General features: G+C 35.4%; 1 protein-coding gene and 1 long non-coding RNA gene across 5 annotated transcripts in view; one reads left to right on the plus strand and one right to left on the minus strand.

Annotated features, from left to right (window-relative positions):
• LOC306669718 overlaps positions 1–7440 on the plus strand; it is a 35393-nt gene extending 27953 nt beyond the window's left edge. The window contains exon 2 of the long non-coding RNA XR_013766208.1: positions 6404–7440. This is a non-coding gene — a long non-coding RNA (uncharacterized lncRNA). The remainder of the gene's footprint in view (positions 1–6403) is intronic.
• Positions 1–21801, minus strand: part of BANK1 (B cell scaffold protein with ankyrin repeats 1) — a 328435-nt gene that overhangs the window by 36200 nt on the left and 270434 nt on the right. For 2 of the 4 annotated variants that reach the window (XM_079153817.1, XM_079153815.1), the window contains exons 9-11: positions 19318–19626; positions 15510–15821; positions 2699–2767 (exon numbers count right to left, since the gene is read on the minus strand). In XM_079153817.1, the coding sequence (XP_079009943.1) occupies positions 2699–2767; positions 15510–15821; positions 19318–19626 (690 nt within the window). The remainder of the gene's footprint in view (positions 1–2698; positions 2768–15509; positions 15822–19317; positions 19627–21801) is intronic. The other 2 variants (XM_079153816.1, XM_079153818.1) reach the window with 2 other exon arrangements.

Below are 21801 nucleotides of genomic sequence, written 5' to 3' on the forward strand. Positions count from 1 at the left end.
AGACAAAGGGGGATTCAGCGAAGGGAGGGAGGATAGGAAGAGGAAAGACAGTGGAATGAATCTAACAGAACTTTCCTGTGTGTGTGTGTGTGTGTGTGTGTGTATGCAGTATATGAATATATTGCAATGAATCTTGCTGTTATGTACATCCACAAGGTAGGGTTCCTAATTAGAATAAGATATATTCCATGCTTGTATAATCATATCAGAATGCATTCTACTATCATGTATAACTAAAAAGAACCAATTAAAGAAAAAAAAGAAGTGAACTTACAGTTTTAATCAAGCCTCTTGTTTTTGAGGATTTTCTGTTATTTTAACTAGGTTAATCTTTCTCATATATTTAAAGAGTATATCATTTATTGCATAACAGTTGCACATTTAAATTCTAGGTGATAGATTATTTTCAAATTATGAAATTTCCCTTTTTTCACAACTTGTGCTTTTTGCATTCAAATCTACTCAGACACCACTTTAAGTTTTGCATGATATATAATGTATTTGTGTGTGCGTGTATTTGTTGTTTTGCTATTTGTAAACTGAATCATTTAAAATAAGCATATAGTAGGCTTTGCATTTTTAAATTGTATCTGACTATCTCTGCCTTTTAATTGAGGTTTTTGTATTTTCACATTTCCTGCAACTATTGACATGGTAGGATCTGAATAAAAAACATGCTGGTAAACATTTAACAACGATCATTTCTCCAAAAAATTATGTACACATACATATGTTTGCTATTCAAATTGACTTGTATGTATCTTACATCGAATAGAATTTATAAATATAAAATTATAATAAGCTGTACAGTAAGATAAATTCAATATAGTAAATTTTTAAAAATGTTATCAATAAGTTGAATATAAAAATCTAGAGAGAAGAAAAATGTCAGATAAAATGTGATCAAAATATTCAGTATCCTGCTCTTTAAAGAATTCTAAAAATCTAGTGATAATTGACCTTGATGAAGAAAATTAGGTGATAAGATATGGACTAATAAACCCATAAAATATTGTATAATTAGGACCCTGTTTCCTTTCACCATTCTCTCCTCCCTTTTGTTTGGGCACAGATGGGAACTACTTTTCTCTTCACGTGGTTGAATAATAACTGGGTCTTCCAGGTGCACTGGGTACTGGCAGCCTTTCCTTACATTGTTCTCTGTGGAACACCCAGAAGGCTAATTGATAAGATCAAGCATTCCATGGATCTCTTCCTCACACTTGACACTTGTCACTCTCCTTCATCTCCCTTAATTCCAACTGAATTTAATTAAAAACATGATAGTAGAATAATTTATAAGAAAAATGCTTCAGGGACACTTTCTCCCAAAGAGCTCAAAGCATCTCCTCTCTTTATTCTTTACAAAGCTTAGTGAGATGTGTGGGGGAGTCCAGATAGGAATACTCTTATCTACTTTGTTTAATTCTTTAGGAGCTGCTCTGATCTTATTTGCACAAAAATCTCACATGGAGTTTTACATTGATTTCTTGAGAGAGCTAAAGGCACAGTGGGAGGATAACATAAGACTTTAAAAAGATCTATCCCCCCCAAATATGAAATTGCTAAAAATGGAAAATTGCCAGATAGATTTTTATACATGTAAATTTGGAAACAGTCTATCCAAGTGATTTATGGAGAAGAAAAGTTCAGCCTCCTCATGTACTGCATTCAAACACCATGTACTTAATTGCAAGAACTATCTAAGTGCAACCTGGTTGCCATGGGAAATGCTATTTGAAGTGATGGGTGAACTTCACTCATTTAAGGACACAACTGTGTTTGAAGGGCATTTCATAGTATCACAGGAGCAGAACTGTTGGGGTTCCGTACTTAGCAGTTCAGTGAATGTTAGAAGTTGGTGCAATCTACACCTAACTATCTCTACAATAGCACAAAAGGAGACCAACTATGGGGCTTTTGGGTGAATGCTGTGAAATAATTTTCTGGCTTTATTTTAATGTCTCTCAACAGTTCTCTGGTACCAATTTCAAGGTAGCATGATTTAGGACTTATATTATTTCAAGGGTGGGACTGCAAATGTGATATCAGAGCCAGCTAATAGTAATCTCTACCTCTATCATCTTTTATGCTTTTCATATTTGAACATTTAATCAGTCAGAAAAAATCATAATTAATAATTTGCTAGAGTTTCTCTTTTCAAAAGGAGATAAGTATTTCAGAGGAAACTGGAGGCACAAAATATTCCTACTCTGTGAGATATTTCTGTGGCTTCAGTTTTTAGCTCTTTTCTGCATGACAAATGATTGTTCAAAATATCAAGTGTTGAAGGCAAAACAGAACTGGGAAAAGGGTACAATCCTTGGCATTCAGAGCAGAACATAGAAAGTCCGCGCTTTGGGAGGATCAAGCACTGGACCCTCCTACCCTCTGAAGGTCTTTGAAAATATGACCTTTGATGCACATTGTAATTTGTTTTACTTGACCTTCCTAAATCCCTGGTAGCAACATCACCACAGGCACTATGACAAGGCTATTTCCTGCCTTTGTTAATTAAAATAATTTTCTTGCATTGATTTTATTATGTGGAAATTATGTTTGGGTAAGACACTAACTTCAGAGTGAAATTAATCAAACACACAATCATTTTCTTCTATCCTAGGAGGCTTTAATCAATATTCATAAGATTTCTTTAAATGTTAAAGATTATCAACTAGACTGAACTTTGTGTCAGTACCTGGTTTCTTAGGAAGACCATGGAACTTGTCATCATCAGATTGTCTTCTGGCTGCCTTTTGTTGGAACACTGTAAAAAATATAGAACATATTATTTATTGGCCGTAAACACTTTTAAAAAACCCCATCCAGTGCAAATCCCCAGGAAACTAGGATGCAATATATCATTTTCATTAGTAATAATTCTTGATTGTATTCTTTTTGAGTAGGAGGATTATTAAATTTGCAATTTTCTCATTTGTGCAGTTTATCAGTCATTTCAGAAAGCATTTTCTTTGGGCAGAGTAGTATAATGCTGATGGAATGCCTCATTAGGCTAGTTAAATCAAGATATGATTCCATTTTGGTATCAGGTAAAGATAAAAGCTGCATTTTGTTAAAAGTGATAAATGTTAAAATCACATGAAAAATTCCATTTGCACGGAAATTACTCAAGCTGACTTTTCAGCGATAAGCAAGGATAATGACTATTTTTTCTTAAACAGATGAAAAGACTGTTGTATTTCACAGATGTAATAATAAAAAAGGCACTTTATTCTTGCATCATCCATCCAGACTTCAGACCTATTAAAGCAGCTTATTTGAATTACTTCATTATCTGAAAAGTGCTTTGTTCTCATTTATTATTTCTCACACAAAATTCTGGGAGACAAGTCAGCATTACTCACCCCATTTTGCAGATGAAAGATAAAATTGATTGTTTCATATTTATTGAGCACCCACAAAGTTCCAGATAGCTTCTGGCATTTGTTAATGAAAAAGTCCAGACCATTTACAACTTTACTTTGGAAAATGAACATCCCAAAGTTACATTTATGTTTTATTGGCAGTTTGAATTATGGGGTTTGGGACCTGGAAGAGGCCTGGGAGATTTAGTCCAACCTCATATGTTTATAGATGAGGGAGGTGGAAGTAACTGGCTTATAAAAGGGCTAAGTAATTTTGCAATGATCCCAGAGCTGTTGTTAGTGGAGAAGTGATTTAGACCTTCAAGCCTTGAACTTCCATGTCTTGCTTGGCTCTTTACAGAACTGCTGCCTTTTCCATATTGTGTCTTCCCTTTTAAAGGGAAGGCAGAAGGCAGCGGGAGCAGACCAAAAGGAACCCCAGAGCATTTCTAACACCTTGGGACTCAGTTCAGCAGTACTTCCCGAGGCACTTAGGAGTGGGAGTGGTCCAGCTGGATGACGCTTGACCACTCTGACTGGGAGAGATGTCCCAGGGGTCATCTCGGATCTCTGCTTCGGTATTAATATCCTTTAAACCGATCTATATCAAGGTCATATCTGGGATTGATGCAGAAGACATATTTTGTAATTTTAAAAAGTACTCCAAATCAAATCATATGAACAATTGTTTCTTGAGCTTATAATTTGCCAGATGCAGTCAAGAGAAAGGGTATTCCTCTCTGCTCTCTCAGGAGATACAAATGTATTTTCAAAGTATGAGGTGTTTGAGAAGAATTATATGTATGAAATCACATGTCTGGTTAAAAATCACTTTTCTTCTTCAAGCTCTGGGTTTGTGGTTTACATTTTTCCTAAAATAAAATATATTGAGGGATATATGGTCTGTGAGTTTATTTTAGGATATGAGAAGAATTTTTTTAAGCAGTACTTGATTTTTTTTTCCATTGGCTGGTTCTAAAAGTCTTGAAAAAATGCTACACTTTTGAAATTTTAATAGCATGCAGACTCTTTGTGCTTTCTTGCCAATATTATTAAGATATAACTGAGACTGTCTTAAGACTAAAAAGCTGTAGTCTGGTTTTTTTAATATGAGAAATGACTTGAATCCAAAGATAAATTCAGACAATAAATTCTTCAGCTAAAAAGTACATTAATTGGTAAGTTTTAAGAATTCTGCTGAGGTTTGAACCTACAGACTATTTGGAAATGGAATTATTTTTCCAGTTTTCTTGGTGTTAATTTGCTAAAAAATCACTTTATACCCTATATTTTATTGAAATACTTTCTGGTTACAACAAACACTTGGCTTGTGGGAAATGCAAGTGTGAAACAAATAAATGCTGTCTTTGAGTTGCTAAGTTAAGAATTTACAAGCAGTGTATTTATTTACTGTTGAGAGTTCACCATAGCCTAGGATGGGGGTGGGATATTGGAACATAAAAATGGGATGCTATGAGTGGGTGATTATGGAAATGCTGGTAGTGGAATTCTACAAAAGCAGGATGTGCAGTAGGTCACAGCCCACAGTGCAAGGGTCCTCTCTATCTGTCTAACCTGCCTAGAAATTTACTCCTAATTCATCTTAAGCTTCACCCAAACCTCCCTGTTCCCTTTCTCCCTCCTGATGAGCTTCACTTCTTTTAGAAACTCAGTTATCAATTAACATATTGCCAAACAGATTTTGTTCTCATTGATACACAGTTTAGGAGGTGTTTTTAAAAGATGAGGTAACCTTGGGAAGAAGACCATTTTAACTTGCTTCCTGAAGAAAGATCTAGTCCATCAAAATTATTACTGAAGCTAAGTGTACACTACATCCGTCTTAATACATGAATAGATACAAAATTCTAGAATTTTTAACTTTTTCTTTTCTCACATTGTATATTAGCCATAACATTTTAATTGCAAACCCAAGCAAAATCTTTGTTCTAAAAAGCTTTATATGATTTGTGTTTATCAGGCTGATCCACCCCACACAACTATTATAAGAGGTAAATATAAAATCCACGATAGCATGAGAATTGTGCTTTGGATTATGGTGTATGTTTGTGTGTGTGTGTGTATGTGTAGACCTATACACATACCTACATTTGCAAGATTTGTGATGAATTGAACTAAATATGCAAGATTTGTGAACTACAAATGCAAGTCTGTTTTGAAAATGTCTACAACGGAATGGTAACCAACTTGGCACAATGGAAGGGACAGAAGCTTGTCTTAACATTAACTTCATGCATGACATAGGAAAGGGTGTTTGTTCCTCCTCCCTGTCCCCAGGGCCTTTGTTTTCTTGCCAATAAAATTAGGACTTAGATGTGCTAATCTCAAATGTCTTACTCAGTTTTCATTCTAAGATGCCATCAACTCTTATTTCCATGGTTGCTCCAGGTTTAGTGGTGTGGGATAAAATCTTTATTGAGTATGGATTCAAGAGGAATGGTATGTTTTGAGGAAGAGATCATTTGCAATCTGAGGGCTTAGACTCATACAACATAGAAAGTTCAATCACAGTCTAATGTTAAATTTTTATAATATATTGAGATGTTCCTGGCCCTATGTGTTTGAATACTTGTAGGGTATTATTATAACTACATTTTACCTCATCAGTGTTCAAAGAATGCTATCAAGGCAATTATGTAATATGTCAACTTTGATGACTCTCTACCATGTGAATATTTTCTTCTTGCTACCTGAAATTAAAATTTGAGAAGAAACATGAATACAATATTTGTTCTTGTCACTACCTTGAAACATAAAAAAATTTATAGAGAAGGAAAAACAAGTTTTGAGGTTTAAAATAATCATAAGCAATATAAATGTCTCAAACAACAGCCTCATTTATTTTAAATATTGGTGGAATGACTTCTGTAGAAATTTCTCTAGAATAGAAATGACATTGAATGGAAAAAATTAGCATAGTATTAAATATTCAAAATGTTAAGCAAAGTAGAACTAGCAGAAAATCAGGAGGAGGAGGTGAAATATAACAAGCTCACTTGCACTATTTGTCTTTTCAGGCTGCTTCTGCAAGAACATTCTTCACGCCAACCTCATTTGTGGCCAATTGGAAGCAAAAGAACTCTTCCAGAGCTTCCCTTCTTAGAAAATCTTGATAAAATTGATTTTGAACTATTTTATAAGTGGCCCAGATGACAGAAAATCTGGTTAACAGCCAACAGCATTCATGACGATGTGAAGTATAACCACAAACCCTTTATGTTCCATGCCCACCAGAGGTGAAAAGTGAAACATTGTTTAGAGATGTGCATTTCTCACTGTTGATATTCTCATAACTAGAGATTTGACATAAAATATAGACATATATATTGTGTTGTGAGCTTTTCAGGAAATGATAGGGTGCAGGGTGGCAGCAGTGTGCTTATTGTTCACTTAAAACATGATGTCAGGTTACTAACTATGTAGCCAAGTGTGATGCTGGGTCTTGAGGGTGCAAAAGCACTGAAGACACAGTCAAAGTCCCCACACTGTCCTCCATTAGTTCTGCTCACTTGGCTTCACGTCAGATTTGCCCTTAGTGCCTGGAGAGGACAGACAGGAGGAACAACCAGCGATGGTCAAGATCAAGTCTTTGTGGTCCCGTTCTCCCTACCTCATTCCCTCAATTTGTACCATGTCAGAGTTAATTGTGAAAAGGCAGAGCGAGGTAAAAGAAAGCAGGGTATATAGTCATATATAATCATGAGTTGTGGCATTTGTCTTTAGGGAGAATGTGTAATGGGTCAGCCAGCACATAGGAAGTCACTGAGGTGGTGACATCTCACTCTTGAGATTGGCAGAGATAGAAAGAGGGAAGCACATACCTGCCTGAAGGAAAATGGCGTAGAAATTCCAAGTCAACGGCAATATCAAGAGATGCTTTCCCTTTCAAAGGAGAAAACATTAATTTTCTTTCCCATTTGCAAAAGAAACTAAGTCTGATAGATGTGTTCCCATAAAAACCCTTTCCCCAAACAGAAAATCTCACTATAAATTTTTTTCTACTTTGAACAGCTTAATTTTTGCAAGAGTAGAAAACAAACTATTTTTATTTGCATATGTATTCTTTCTCATGCAAATAAGAATATTTCTATTTGAGAATTGTTTCTTATCTGGGAAGTTGGAGCTTTCTAAAAGAAGGCAGTTGGTTTGTGGAATTCTGTATAATGATAGCTTCAAGCCATTGCAATGAGTTTATTAGCCAAATCTCCACTCACTGCTGGGTTAGTCTCCTCTAGTAAGACTTCATTTGGTTCTTGCTTTGATTTCTTGTGCTTTGGGAGTCTTATTGAGGAAGTCTGATCCTAAGCCAACATGATGAAGATTCGGGCCTGCTTTGTCTTCTAATAGGTGCAAGGTGTCTGGTGTAATTCCTGTCTTTGATCCATTTTGAGTTGAGTTTTGTGCAGGGTGAGAGATAGAGGTTTAATTTCATCTTACTGCATATAGATTTCCAGTTTTCCCAGCACCATTTCTTGAGTAAATGGAATGGACTCAAACTAAAACCTTTTTCTCAGCAAAGGATACAATCAATAATGTAAAAAGAGAGCCTACAGAGTGGAACAAAATCTTTTCCACACACACTTCAGACAGAGTACTAATCTCCAAAGATTATAAAGAACATAAAAACTTTACACCCAAAATACAAAGAACCCAATCTATAAATGGGCTAAGGAACTGGGCAGACACTTCACAGAAGAAGATATACAGGTGATCAACAAATATATGAAAAAGTGCTCATCATCCCTAGTAATTAGAGAAATGCAAATTAAAACCACCCTAAGATTTCATCTAACTCTAATTAGAATGGCTATTATCAAGAACACAAGCAATAATAAGTGTTGGCATGGATGTGGGGAAAAAGGCACACTCAAACATTGCTGGTGGAGTTGCAAATTGGTGCAGCCACTCTGGAAAGCAGTATGGAGATTCCTCAGAAAACTTGGAATGGACCTGCCATTTGACACAGCTATCCCATGCCTCAGTTTATACCCTAAAGCCTACAAATCAGCATACTACAGTGATGCAGCCACATCAATGTTCATAGCAGCTCAATTCACAATAGCTAGATTATGGAATATATTGTGTACATATACACAATGGAATATTACTTGGCCACAAAAAAGAATAAAATTATGGCATTTTCTGGTAAATAGATGAATTTGGAGAATATCATGCTAAGTGAAACAGACCAAGCCCAAAAAGCCAAGGGCCAAATGTTTTCTCTGATAAGTGGATGATGATATATAACAAGGAGGGGTGGTGGGAGGAAGAGAAGAATGAAGAAACTTTGGATGGTGTAGAGGAAAATAGGGTGGGAGGGGTGGGGGATAGAAAGATAGTAGAGTGAAACAGACAGTATTACCCTATGTATATGTATGATTACATGAATGGCATGAATCTACATTGTGTACAATCATAGAAATGAAAAGTTGTACCCCATTTGTGTACAATGAATCAAAATGCAGTCTGAAAAAAAAATACCATGAAATTTTGTTTAAAAGAGAAACAATTTGGGTATTAAGGAAGCTATTGGAAGACTCTAGAAACTGATGACTTCACCTTTTAGGTAAAGTTTGTGGATTACCAAAAGTTACTTCTCTGCTTCCTTCCCTCTTTGTATCAGAAAATATTGCTCTCTTAAAGATGTGTCAATGGGATCTAGATTAATTTTCTTTTTTTTTTTTGTATTTCACAGGATAATACTACTTAGCCCTTTAATCTTTTTCTCCCCTGAAATTAAGATAAGCTTTTTGATTATGCTAATTTTGAACAACCATTCATTACTAGTACTGCTAATAAGATTCCACCTACTGAAATGCAGTTTGACAATTTCAAAAGGACAGAGCTGTGCCCACCCATTGTAGATAGGGTTCAATATTGGTAGCTAATGAATATTTTGGAAAAGTCATGCAAGATGACATGTTGGCACATGGAACCTGTACAATTGTAAGAAGCTAGAGGCAGACTACCTGGGGAGATGAGGCGGGTCTTCCTAGGCTTGGTGTGTCACAGTGACTACCATCTCCCTCCCATTGCTCTGTGTTACCCGTGGAACTTCTAGTTCTCCTGAAAGTCCTGGGAAGCAGGTGTTATCACTGCTTAAAACAAAAACGAAAATGACCAAACAAAAAATGAAGCATTGTTGCATAACTTGCACAAAGTTACACAACTTTAAGTGGCAAAGTCATAAGTCAAATTTAGTTCCATTTGGCTTCACATTCTTCATGAATTCAACTACAGCATGCTGCTGGTTCCTTAAGGGAGACATTTCTCACCACAGCTTATTTTTCTTTAATTGCTACCGACTTAGAGTTAAATAGAGCACACATTAAAAGTCCTGGTGGAAAATATTGTGAATTCACAAAATCTGATGTGAGAAAAAAGAGTGTGTGTGAATAGCTGCTTGACACAACTGTGATTTCTTCCTTCAGTGACCAGTCTCTAAAGAATTTAAATGTTTACCATGGCTTTAAAATGGAAATCATCTAGGTCAGAGTTTCTCAATAGTGATGCTATTGACCTTTCAGACAGGATGATTTTCTGTTGTAGAGACTTACCTGTAAATTGTAAGATATTTAGCAGCATCCCTAGCCTCTATGTGGCAGATGCTACAAGTACTGTCCTAGTTGTAACCATCAAAATATCTCTAAACATTACTAAATATCTTCTGAAGGCAAATCACCAGCAGTTAAGAACTACTGGTCTAGGTCAATTAATCTTGCTAAAGAAGTATTTAACAGTGAGTTTAAGAACATCATCAATTAATGGAGCAAATAACAATTCACACTATAACTGCTTGAGAATCTTGCAGTGCTTGGTAATATTTGCACTTATTTTCTCATGTAATACAGATTCTTTAATATCAATTCACACCACAGTTGATTACTGATTCCTACCAACTTCACTAAGAACAAGCAACTGAATCCTCGGAAGATGAGATTGAGAAGTTTATCATTACTATGCCAACATTCCAGTTGATGGGCTGAAAATCCTTCTCAGGTTTTATTCACTCAGTGAAGAAGCCAGAACATCATGATGTTCTGCTGTGAGAAGGACAGAAAGAGCAAATTGAAACATTTGTATCACACAAGCAGCATTGCTTCCTTTCAAAGGACAGCAGGAGCAAGGAGCACAGGTCAGGATGATTTTGCCTTTGTAGGGGTGTACCAGCACCCTATTATGAAAAGGGGAGAGGCAGCAAGTCCCAGGGAAAGACAGGAACCTTGAACTTACAAAGTGAATGATAAATATGTCACTCTGCTCTGATAGAACATCTGAGATACAGATACTATGTCCTGAAGCTAAATGGTTTGGACAAGGTCACCTAGCCCGAGAATAGGACACACAGCACTTGATCTGAGGCCCACTTTAATCCACTTGACTCTATTTCTTTACTAATGAGGATGGAAATCATTCTTTTCTGTCACATGTACAATGATATGGATTAATTTTCCCAAGAGTTTCTACAAGGTCTTTTATTTATTTTTTCTTTTTTGCATTTCAATTGCATTTTATGTGATCACTTTGAAGTACAAGTGAATTGCAAATGGAAATTTTCTGAGAGCAACTGAGTTGTGCTTGACATTTTGGGGTCCCCGTAGCTGAGTAGCTCTCACAAAGGTCATAAACAACTTTGTTGCACTGCTAAATGCCAAGGGTAATGCAGCAGTAACTGAAAATTGAAAGCAAATTATATTCTACCCCAAATCAACCACATGGATTCTGAAGAAGGATTTTTGCCCTATTAATTGTGTGAGGGAGAAATGGAAAATTGTCCATTGATATTGAAAAATTTTCCCCAATAGGCATTCATCACTTTGCATGAGTTACAGAGTTTTACTATCAATCTACTCCATGCCAAGTGCTCATTTTCTTTCCTTGATTTGCCTTAAATCAAGAATTCTGTCACTAGATTGTAAATTCATGTTAATACTTCTATATTCTTGCCATTTAATGAACCAGATCTTTTCCAATAACAGGTAGAAAAAGGTGGAGAGAATACCATATCTGGAAAAAGGCAGACTTCAAAAACCTTTTGAGAAAAATGAGTTATTCTTGTTGTGGTTGCTAATATAAGGTTAGACTTAGTATGACAACAATAAGATAAAAAATGAGAAACATATTTTGGATAAAATGAAACAATATGGGTTCAGTTGTGTATTAATAAATTACACTCTGGGAGTAGGGCATGGTGATGATGGTAGAAAGAGAGCTTCTTTCACACACGAAGCTTCATAGCAATTGGAATATGTGAACATCCCACTTTGTCCCATTCTGCATGGGCTATTCCATTCACATCAACAGTGTTTCAAATATCAGGTGTTTTAGAACAGGAGACACTTGGGAATTAGTAAATTGATGTATTCTTCAAATCATCTTCCAGAGTGTTAATGGTGTCTTTTAGCTATACTGATAGGGATCTTGTCACTTCTATCACTGATTCATTCTGTTAAAATTTATCATATATTCATATTTTGTACTTTGAATTCAGTACTTATCTTGGCCCCAGGATTATAATGGTGCACAAAATCAGATAAGGTTGGTCTCTTCCTTTATAAGTCTTATTGGTTAGTCTTAAGGAAGAAATAAATATTAATAAATAATCCAGAAATAGATATATCACTGAAGGGAATTTGTGGTGACATGTGTACAGGCATGAATGGCAGATTGATCTGTCTCCAAAACTCGCCTTTTTCTTGTTTTTTATGTGGTCAAGACATTGAAACTCACGGTGTGTCAGTTCCCTTACCTTTAAAATGAGATTATTAATGCCAACCAAGAAGGATTGTTGCATGAATTAGAAACTATCACCAAAGTTGCCCAACAGTAATTATAAGGAGTAGACTAAGTCAGTTTATCATATCAGAGGCCAGGGTTTCTTAACCCTACTCACTCCAAAGTTCCAATATCTACTTTCCTTAACTTCTGACTCTACCAGAATTCAAGAAACATGGATAAACTTTTTCTCTACTAAAATTAGTTTATCAAAGTCATCCTTCACCCAGAAATTGAGTAAAGACAAACAAGACTTGTTTAAATTATAATGTTGAGTATATACTATATATCAAGCATTATGCTGTGTATTTGCTAATTTTACCTTATTTAAAGATTATAAATCCATGAAGTAGATAGATATTATTCTTTTTACCCCAATTTATCTTTGAAGAATTCAAATCTTGAATATGAAGCTGTTTGCTTAGGTAGTATCAGCTGTATCTGAACATAGGTCTTTCTGCAAAGTCAACATGGTTTCCTTCTGTATTTCTGGTTTTCCTTTGCCTAGGCTCTTTGCCAGTACCTTCTTGAGGTTCTGAAAAGGTAAATTGGGATTCTGTATCCTGAGTTATTCTTCCATTCCCTATATTCCACATCCTTCTCTTTTGGCTATGTTATACGGGGGTGTGCCAAAATTCTGCTACCGCTTCTGTCCTCTGGCAAGAATTGAGGCAAATCAACGTTCTCCTAATTGAATGGACGACTTTCTGGGAAATGGTGGCAATTCTATTTAATAGATGTATCTGAGCTATGGGAATAAAAGAAAAAGGAAAGATGTGGTAGGGACTTTTATTGTGTGGAATACAAAGAACATCAAGAAAAAAATGAACTGTTGAAGTGATCTCCTAGGCAAGTACCCACAGGACAACTTGTATCACTGCCATGTAAAGAATTTCCATATTAATGTATAGGAAGATTTTATAATTAGTTACTCAATAAATCTTTATGTAATCAATAAATAAATGAGCATGGAGGAAAACCATTCTGATTCACTTATTTAATGTGGGTATAGACTCAATCCTTCTCCAATCCTTACAGAAACTGAACAGCAATAGTGGTGAAGAAGGAATTTGGGAATACTAAAAAAAAAAAAAAAAAAAAAAAAAAAAAAGAATCAAAAAGAATCAAGAATATACGAATATACTGAGTCTTAAAGAGAAGTGCCCACAAACCTTTGGAATGCAGGAAATCACTCAAGGGCTGTTGAAATACGAGGCAAGCAACTCATGAGCAAACCAGCTTGTGCCCTTGCCAACAAAAAGTGACATGATAGGGCAATGTGCAAGTCCTAAAATAAAAGCAAAATTATAGAACTCTGCCCTGACTTTACCTCTATAGTGCATCTCCTAGCTACTGCCCTTCTATAGAAACCAACGAACACTCCAGAGCAAGGTATTGTTACCTCTCACTCTTGAGTTGGCCTGCATCCCTTGAACACATATTCCATGCTTTACCCCCAAACCTTCTCACTCTCTAGATAGCCCATATTCTCCCTCAAATATGTCTCTGCTCTCCTAAATAAAGTTCTGTCTTTGTCTCTGACTGGTGTGTGCGGAAATTCTTTTCCTTCACATATGTCAAGTACGCCACTTGACCTGAGTCAAGATCCTGCCTCCAGAAATTCCAGATATCTTCTGGTGGCAGTGCCATGTGGGACATAAGGCACTATGAATGACAAGAGTTCCACACTGAACTGGAAATAGAACAAATCAAATTGTTCATTCTGGGGGAAATTTCCAGTCTTCTTTGTGCATTCTAATCTCTGTGCTGGCAACAAGATGTATAATTTCAGACCCAAGTTAGTTGGATTTTATTCTAGAAAAATTGAAAAAACATAGGGGAACAGAGCTCTATAAATTTACATTTTGGGATTATTCAATATAAAAAGCTGGTTACCTCCCTATCATTCCACAATGCAGTTAGCAATTAGATAGCTTCATTCAGGATTTTAGAGCTTTCTTCTTAATCATGAAAGCATAGTCAAGAATAGCCATATTTGATGGAAGTGTGAAATATTACAGACAGAATACGGGAACAGCAAATAAAGACAATGGAGATGATATGAGAGTAGAAGAAAAATAAAAATCTTAAAAAAAATTAAAAACCCCTAACAAATGAAACAAAAGTAGGAACAAAGATAGTAAATTATACTTCTCTCCCTTTCATACCTCCAAAAAAAAAAAAAAATCATATAAAAAAAGAACAAACAGAGAACCAGAAAGAGATCTTAGAAAACAAGAATATGATTGGCAATGAGGGAGGGGAAGGCAAAGCCCAAGAAGGAGAACAATAGGAACTGGAGTCATTGTCCTGGGCAACTTCCTGAGGACTGAGTGCACAGGATGATGCAATTCTTCAAACTAGACCAGGTAGAGCACACCTGTAATCCCAGCAGCTTGGAAGGCTGAGGCGACAGGTTCTCGAGTTGAAAGTCAGCCTCAGCAACGATGAGGTGCTAATCAACTCAGTGAGACCCCGTTTCTAAATAAAACAGAAAATAGGGCTGAAAATGTGGCTCAGTGGTTGAGTACTGAGTTCAATCTCTGGTATGAAAAAAAAAATTGAAAATATAACTCAGTTCTCATAACAAATCTGGTCTATTTTCTCTGTTTCACATATATTTGTTGGGATTTAGCAACTTTGTCAAAGAGATAGTGACATCCTGGGATTGCTATGATAGACAACCTGAGAATTTCTAGTTAAATCTTATCACTTGCCTTCATCATCTAGATAATTGTTCCAAGCAACATTTTAGTTTTGCTGAAACACTTATTAATTTCAAAAATTGTTACAGTTTTTATGATCATTATCACTAGCAGATCTCTATTAAATAAGTACATTGTGCAATGGTAAATAACTTCATGGGTACTTGCTATGTTTTCTTATACAAATCTCTCAATACATTCTGCTTAAGAAATAAAATGATTTCTTTTGAAAATATTAAGCACAGACAACTAATTGTGTTTCTCTTAGGTGGATCTATGGTATTTATTGAAATATTCTTGTGTTACATGTTATCTGTAGGAGTTAGCTTCCATCTTGTAAAATTATGAAAAAAGGCTCAAATAGAATTAATCTATATATTCTATTGTTTCATGTGCTTGGGATAGTTTGTCAAAATTATCCTTCTTAATGAAGAATTAGAAAACAGAACTCATACCATAATTTTTATTTTCTTTATTCATTATTTTTCTAAATTTAAAAAAATGACTCCATATAACTTACCTGGACTTGAAAAAATATTTTCAATTTTTTTGGAGTAATTTTTAGAGCACTAATCACACCACTTTGTGCCTCCCTCTCATATGCAAAAGGAAAAAAAATGTTCAAAAACAACCAAAACATTACCTTGAGCTATGTAAGGTGTTGTTTCCTCCTTCAGAGGGATATTTGTGGGTCGGGGTGTGGGGGCAGGAGGTCTGTTTATAATGAAGGATCGACTTCCGGTTTTCTTCTTTACACTCATATTGGCCAGTATTAGGTCATATTCATTGTCATCAATCTCAGTAAAAGTGTATGGGTCTTCCTCCTCCTCCTCCTGTTTCTTTTCATCTTCTTTCTTTTCTTCTTCTACTTTGGGTTCATCTCTCTTTTCCTGTCTGGCGCTGGGATAACTCCAGTTTTGACTCCTTTCCACGTGACCTTCCACCACTGTTCCTGCTTATGAAATATTTAGACTGTTTACTCTTCTGTTATATGCAGTGTTATTGGTGTCAATCTGACACACTTGGGTTTCCCAAAGTAGCTTAATCAAATGCCAAAGGAATCAGCATAGGGGAAGAGGTCCTGTCTCCAGAAAAATAATTGTAAATAAATTACAAAAGAAAAATGAACGGTGTAATTTATGACTAGAACTTTCTGAAGTTTGTAGCTGCTAATTTTGTCAAGAAAAAAACTTTGCTTAAGACATGGATTTTTTGAAAACATAATTTTTTACCAGTTTTCCACCCCCCACTGCCCACTCCGGGGACCCTTTACTTGCACTGAATATTTTGCCTAGAATTCATTTTCTCTGGAAATGATGGAAGAGAATAGGCAAAGGTATCACTACTAGTTTCCTCCTAGTTGGTTTCTGGCTATGACAAAACTGACCTTCAGAAATGCAAGTCTCGATTTTTATAAACCATTTAGATAATGAACTCCAAAAATAGGGTTCAAGGTATGAAAGACAGGACTGACAACTGATGACTTTCATATGAGTATTAATTTATATGAAAAGAATAAAAGTAGAAATGTCAGAATCCCATGGCTCCATATTCAGTAAAATCTACATGTACTTTTATGGGTTTATGCTGAAATATTTTAGTAGCTCTTATTTAGAAGACAGATATATGAAATATTTTGGTGAATGAGTAAGTTGAAAAGAATGTGAAGGCTCTCTACCAGGCCAAAGAGAAGTGTTTTGTTTTTTTTGTTTTTGCTTTTATTCCCCCACCCCTATTTTTTTTTTTTTTTTTTAATATTGCCACATTGCTTTTGGAGGGTGAGAATCAGATAATAATAATAATAATATTAATAATAATAATAATAAACACATTTATTACTTATGGGGATTTTAGTGGAAAAACTTAGAGTCTAAGGGGAAACAGAATCAGTAGAGTAGAAGAAAACACTCTTGTTACAAGAAGATTCAGCAGTTGTTTTGGGTAGGTTTGTGAGGCATGACCAAGCATCTCACATAGGAGTCTTAAATGTCACTACTCCAGTTAGTTTAACCCCAGAAGTATTAATTACCTATATGATTTGCACTGACTTTAAAACCATTGTGACTTGCCTTTTCCTCTGTGAATAATATGGTTTGACTTCATGACTTCTGTTTTATTGACAGCATCACAGGTGAACCCTGATGAAGTGTGTGGGAAACACTTTTATAATGCTTCATTTTTAGAAAAATGTGTCAGCCATCTTACTTTTATGAACCTATTTCCTGAGCTGTTAACTCTCTTTGTTTCCCCACCCACTGCTCTTCCCAACTTTTCAAAGTTATGCTTGCAGTAGAAGTAATGCATTTTACTTTTTATTTTCCAGAGTATCAGATTATAATTCCTATTAAAGGGTCACTCAGGTTCCACTCAATTCTGGTTGTGCACTAATAAATAATTGAAATTCATCACTTCTATAATTCCAACTTTTGAAATAATTGGGGTCAGAAGAAAAAAAAGAGAAGAAAACAGAAGAATCTTAAAAGTCCAGTAAACCTCTCCATGGAAGTAATTGACACATTCTAATCACAGGCTCTATGGTCTTGAGTCTGAGTAAAAAAGGGATCATGCTGATAGGTACTTTCTGGGATTATTGTGATGATAAAGATCATATATTATTTATGAACTAAAAAGTGTTACATAATATTATATTTTAATAGTTTCTCCAAAAAATATGTCCACAAATCCATACTGAGGCATTTCATGCCTAGGGCATTGATGAACTGATCTCTTTTTGCAGTAACTGAAGGCAGATGAAATTTACTCTTAAGCAATTCCTGAAGTTATCACTAGCTAAAGTGAAAGAACCCATACCAAGTCTCTGGCAAAAAATAAGTGGAAATTTGCAGGCCTACTTGTAAAATAACTAAATTAAGGAATTTTAAGGAAAAATATTGGCTTTCATTTTCCATTTTCTTCCAATATCTACCCTATAAAAAGACAAGTTGAAAAACACCACCAGACATAAAATGTAAAAATAGGGTTTTTAAATAAAAGCAGTGAGTCTTTGCTTTATTTCCCTTTTTATATTTGATAGTTTTCAGGATATAAATTCGCCAACATTACTTTTTTGGTCCTAGGTATCTGGTAAGCACTTGGGGTAGAGTGATTTTATAACTCCTATCCATATCATATATGGAAATTTACATTAGGAAAAATGTGATTTAATATTAGCTCCTGCAAGAGACTTGAGCTTGTCTTCTTAAAAATAAAGTTTAATAATTACATAAAATTATTCAAATATTAAAAGTGATCAAAACATGCCAGGATTTTGTTGTCAGTGAATTACCAATCAATGTTTGCTTTACCTACAGATTATCATAACTTACTTCATTGATATAGGTCAATGAAGGGACTATAAGGGCTTGGCACACAGTAGGTAAGAAGAAGTGCCTGCTTAATGAGTAACTGAATTAAGGAGCTCCAATTAGGCTTTGATACTTCCCATTGAGCAAAATTTTGCCTCTCTAAATGTAGTGCTTAACCTTAGAATGTTGACAAACTAGAGCTTTCGCCAGCAGAGCCTTCAAGGACACTAATGCTAAATTTCATGATTTCAAAATTCTCTTTTTAATGTACTTAATTAAGAGCTTTTTAGGGCACAACAACTAAAGTGTAGTGAGAAATATAGTGTCTTAATAGGAATTTTAAAATCTTCATTATTAAATTTTCTTTGTATGAATACTTCATGAATTTGGAAAGTAAACAAAACAATGTTGAGTTTTATTGGGATATGTTTAGTGACTGGAGCTGGAATTTTTCAGCATTGGAACACTGGAGGCAGAAAAGTCCAATGTGGAAGCTCTTCTTCGTGCTCACTGTAAGGCTTGGAGAGCATACTCCACACCCCCACCTTACACACTCCAATTTTTGCCTCTGGGAACAGAGGCCATGACAGCCGTCTTGCAGTTCTACTTTGGCAATATGTATGGTATTCGTCGGCTTCGGTCTGAAGGTGATGTGCAATAAACTCCTTACCACTTCATTCTCCCACAGCTACAAAGTGAGTGATGCCTAAGATCATTTGCAAGTCATCTGTAAATCATCTGTAAAACATTAGCTTTTCCCTCTTGCCAGAAGACTAAGAGTATTTTTAAAAAGCAATGTTGTCATTTGCTTTTCCACAGGATACTTGAGGTTCGCTTTACGTGCTGAACTACAGACTCCTTCCAAGTTTTATTGCTTTGCCCTCTTAAAGCTTTGCAATAAGATTTTGTTCCAGAAAAAAGAAAAGAATGAAGGGAGGCAGCAGGGAGGAAGGAAGGAATGGAAGGAGGGAGGAAAGGATGGTGGCAGGTATCTCTTGCTTCACCGCCTGGGCCCTAGTTGTTAAAGAACAGGAAGAAAAATTTCAAAAGGTTTCAAAAGTTGATCTTCTCTGCATAGATTCACCACTGCACTAGTGCTCTGCAAGCCTGTCAAAAGCATTTCTTTTCTTTGAACTTTAAACTTACTTTGTAATGTGAAGTGAGGTTTTTCCGGTTGGAAGGCAGCAGATGCAGGTCGTGGTGGTGGGAGAGGTGGTCTGCAGCACATGGGTGGCTCTTGTGAATCACTTTCTGGGTCAGTTCCAGGAATGAACACATACAAGTCATCATACTGGTCCTCAGGACTTCCACTGCCAAACTCTGAGGGGCTATGCCTCTCCTGAGTGTGTGATTCAGGCTCCTCTTCCTCCCTTGCTCCTTTGGTTGCCTCAATACCATCTGCACTCTGCCTGTGGGTCTTCCTGCTTTCATGATGCAATGCTGGGTACTGCGTGGCTATTTATGATGTAGAGAGATTTTATAATTTTATTTAAATGGACCATCTGGAGGCATTTCATATTTTGTAAATTTGTAGAGAAGTAGTAGTATTGCTAATAAAATTTTTATGACCCAATATAGTGGAAAGTCTTCAACTGCATAACTATTACTGAGCAGTCATTTCTGGGATTTAAAAGTATTTGCTCAATGAAGGGTCAAAGCTCCATTATATCTTGTTACATCAGTACCTGTATATAATGACATTCTGATTCTCTAGAGTTATTGTTGAATAGATTCATGTATTTAATAGTATTATGAATTTTTATTAGAAAACAATGTAATTGACCTAATGAAATAAGTAATAAGAGATGGAAAGGTCTAGAAAGAGGACTTGCTTGTAAATAATGAATATGAATGAATCTGTGATACTTATTTATTACTTTAATACATTTATTATATATTAATTTTTATTATAAACTCTATAATGACTTATAACTTATTACATAACTATATTGATTTTTGAAAATTTTGCTTAGGGAAATGTTAACACTTTTTGATGAAGAAGGCATCCAAATCACTCATAGTAGGCACATCTTTCTGAGGCTTGGTTCCCTTGCCTATAAAATGCATTCTATCTTGAAATTTAACCCAATGATCCAGTTATATTCCCTTTACTCCAGGAACCATGCCATCATTTGTTTGCATATGATACATAATAAATGTTCTTTAACCACTCAGGAAGAACACAGAAAAATATTATAATGTACTAACTTTAAATATTAAAAATTTTTTTTTTACTAAATTTTCTTATAAAATATCTAAATAAAAGACTCAAAAATTTTTAAGATAGACTTTTGGAACTTCCAAATAACTTTGGAGCCTCTGTAACAGATTTTGAACATTTGAGTTGTCATTATTTTCAATGTAAGTCATTGTTTTAAAGGATTGCTAAACTAAAATATAACTAAAAAAGTCAGCGGAGTGTAGAGAAAAGTAACTGTTTTTAAATAAAGTTACACTGTATACACTTTTTTTAGCTTAGTAAGAAAAAATGGTCAAGGAAAAACCATATCCATAATGTTACCACCTATTACTACATGAATTTTCATTTTTCTTTTATTTCATTTGAGAAAGAAGAAAATACAGCTTCCAGTGTTAGAAGTGAATCAGGACCTGGTTCAGAGCAGAGAGAATTTTCCAATGATTGACCTGCACAGATCTCATTCATCTTTCTACTCCTAACACCAAAACACCAGCCGGAAATAAAGTAGTCCCTGGTAATGTTGATGGAGTAGATGACACAATGACCAGAAAAAAAAAATATTACTCAGGTCAGCAAAGGTACTTCACTCTTTCTGTATGTGCAAATCAGTCATCAACTTAGAATTACATTCATGCTGTAGCAAATGGTTCGGGGCTGCAGTTTTGTTTGTGTATTCAGAGTTTCTTGACACTGACTAAGCAATAGAGCCTCCCATGTGCTTGTCAAATATGCACAAACCTGGACTCCAGCCCTGGAAAGCTGGATTTAATGCACCAGTGGGTTTTAACAGGCTCCATAGCAATGGAGGTGCCAATGGAAATCTGCTGACTCACACAGTTTCATATATGAAAGCGTTTCTGGTTCCAAAGTGTAGAAATGAAGTTTTTCTCTTTAGAACTGAAATTATATGTTTTCTTATTATAGGCCATTCTGAGGATTAACTAGGACAGTAAATATATGGTCAGTATCAATGTTAGTATTTATGATCACCTTTACTATCATAAAAATTATAAAATACATAACCTTAAACTTGGTGCATTAATTTCTTAATATTTAGCATTTGTGTATGTGTATTCTGCAATAATATTTGAAGGCATTTACTGATTTTGCCAATTTAACATTAAGTACAAAGAGGAAAAATAATAGGAACAGAGAAATGAAGAGTAAAGGCAGAACATGGGAGTGATGATTTGAAGGAGGAAGGATGAGTGAGTTGAGGGGACACATGGGAGAAGAGTATGTAATGGGAGCAGGAATTGCAAATGCCCTGAGGCAGAAGTGTGCTTGATGTGTGAGATGTTATGTCACTGGCCATGAGTAAGAAAGAGAGCTATCAGAGAGTTTTAAAAGGTTATCTAGGACCTATAGGCAATAAGAAGTATTATAGGTAAAATGGGGAGGTTTGGGATGATATGGGGCAGAAAAGTGGT

The sequence above is a fragment of the Sciurus vulgaris genome (assembly GCF_902686455.1).
Source record: "Sciurus vulgaris genome assembly, chromosome: 9".
Taxonomy (NCBI): domain Eukaryota; kingdom Metazoa; phylum Chordata; class Mammalia; order Rodentia; family Sciuridae; genus Sciurus; species Sciurus vulgaris.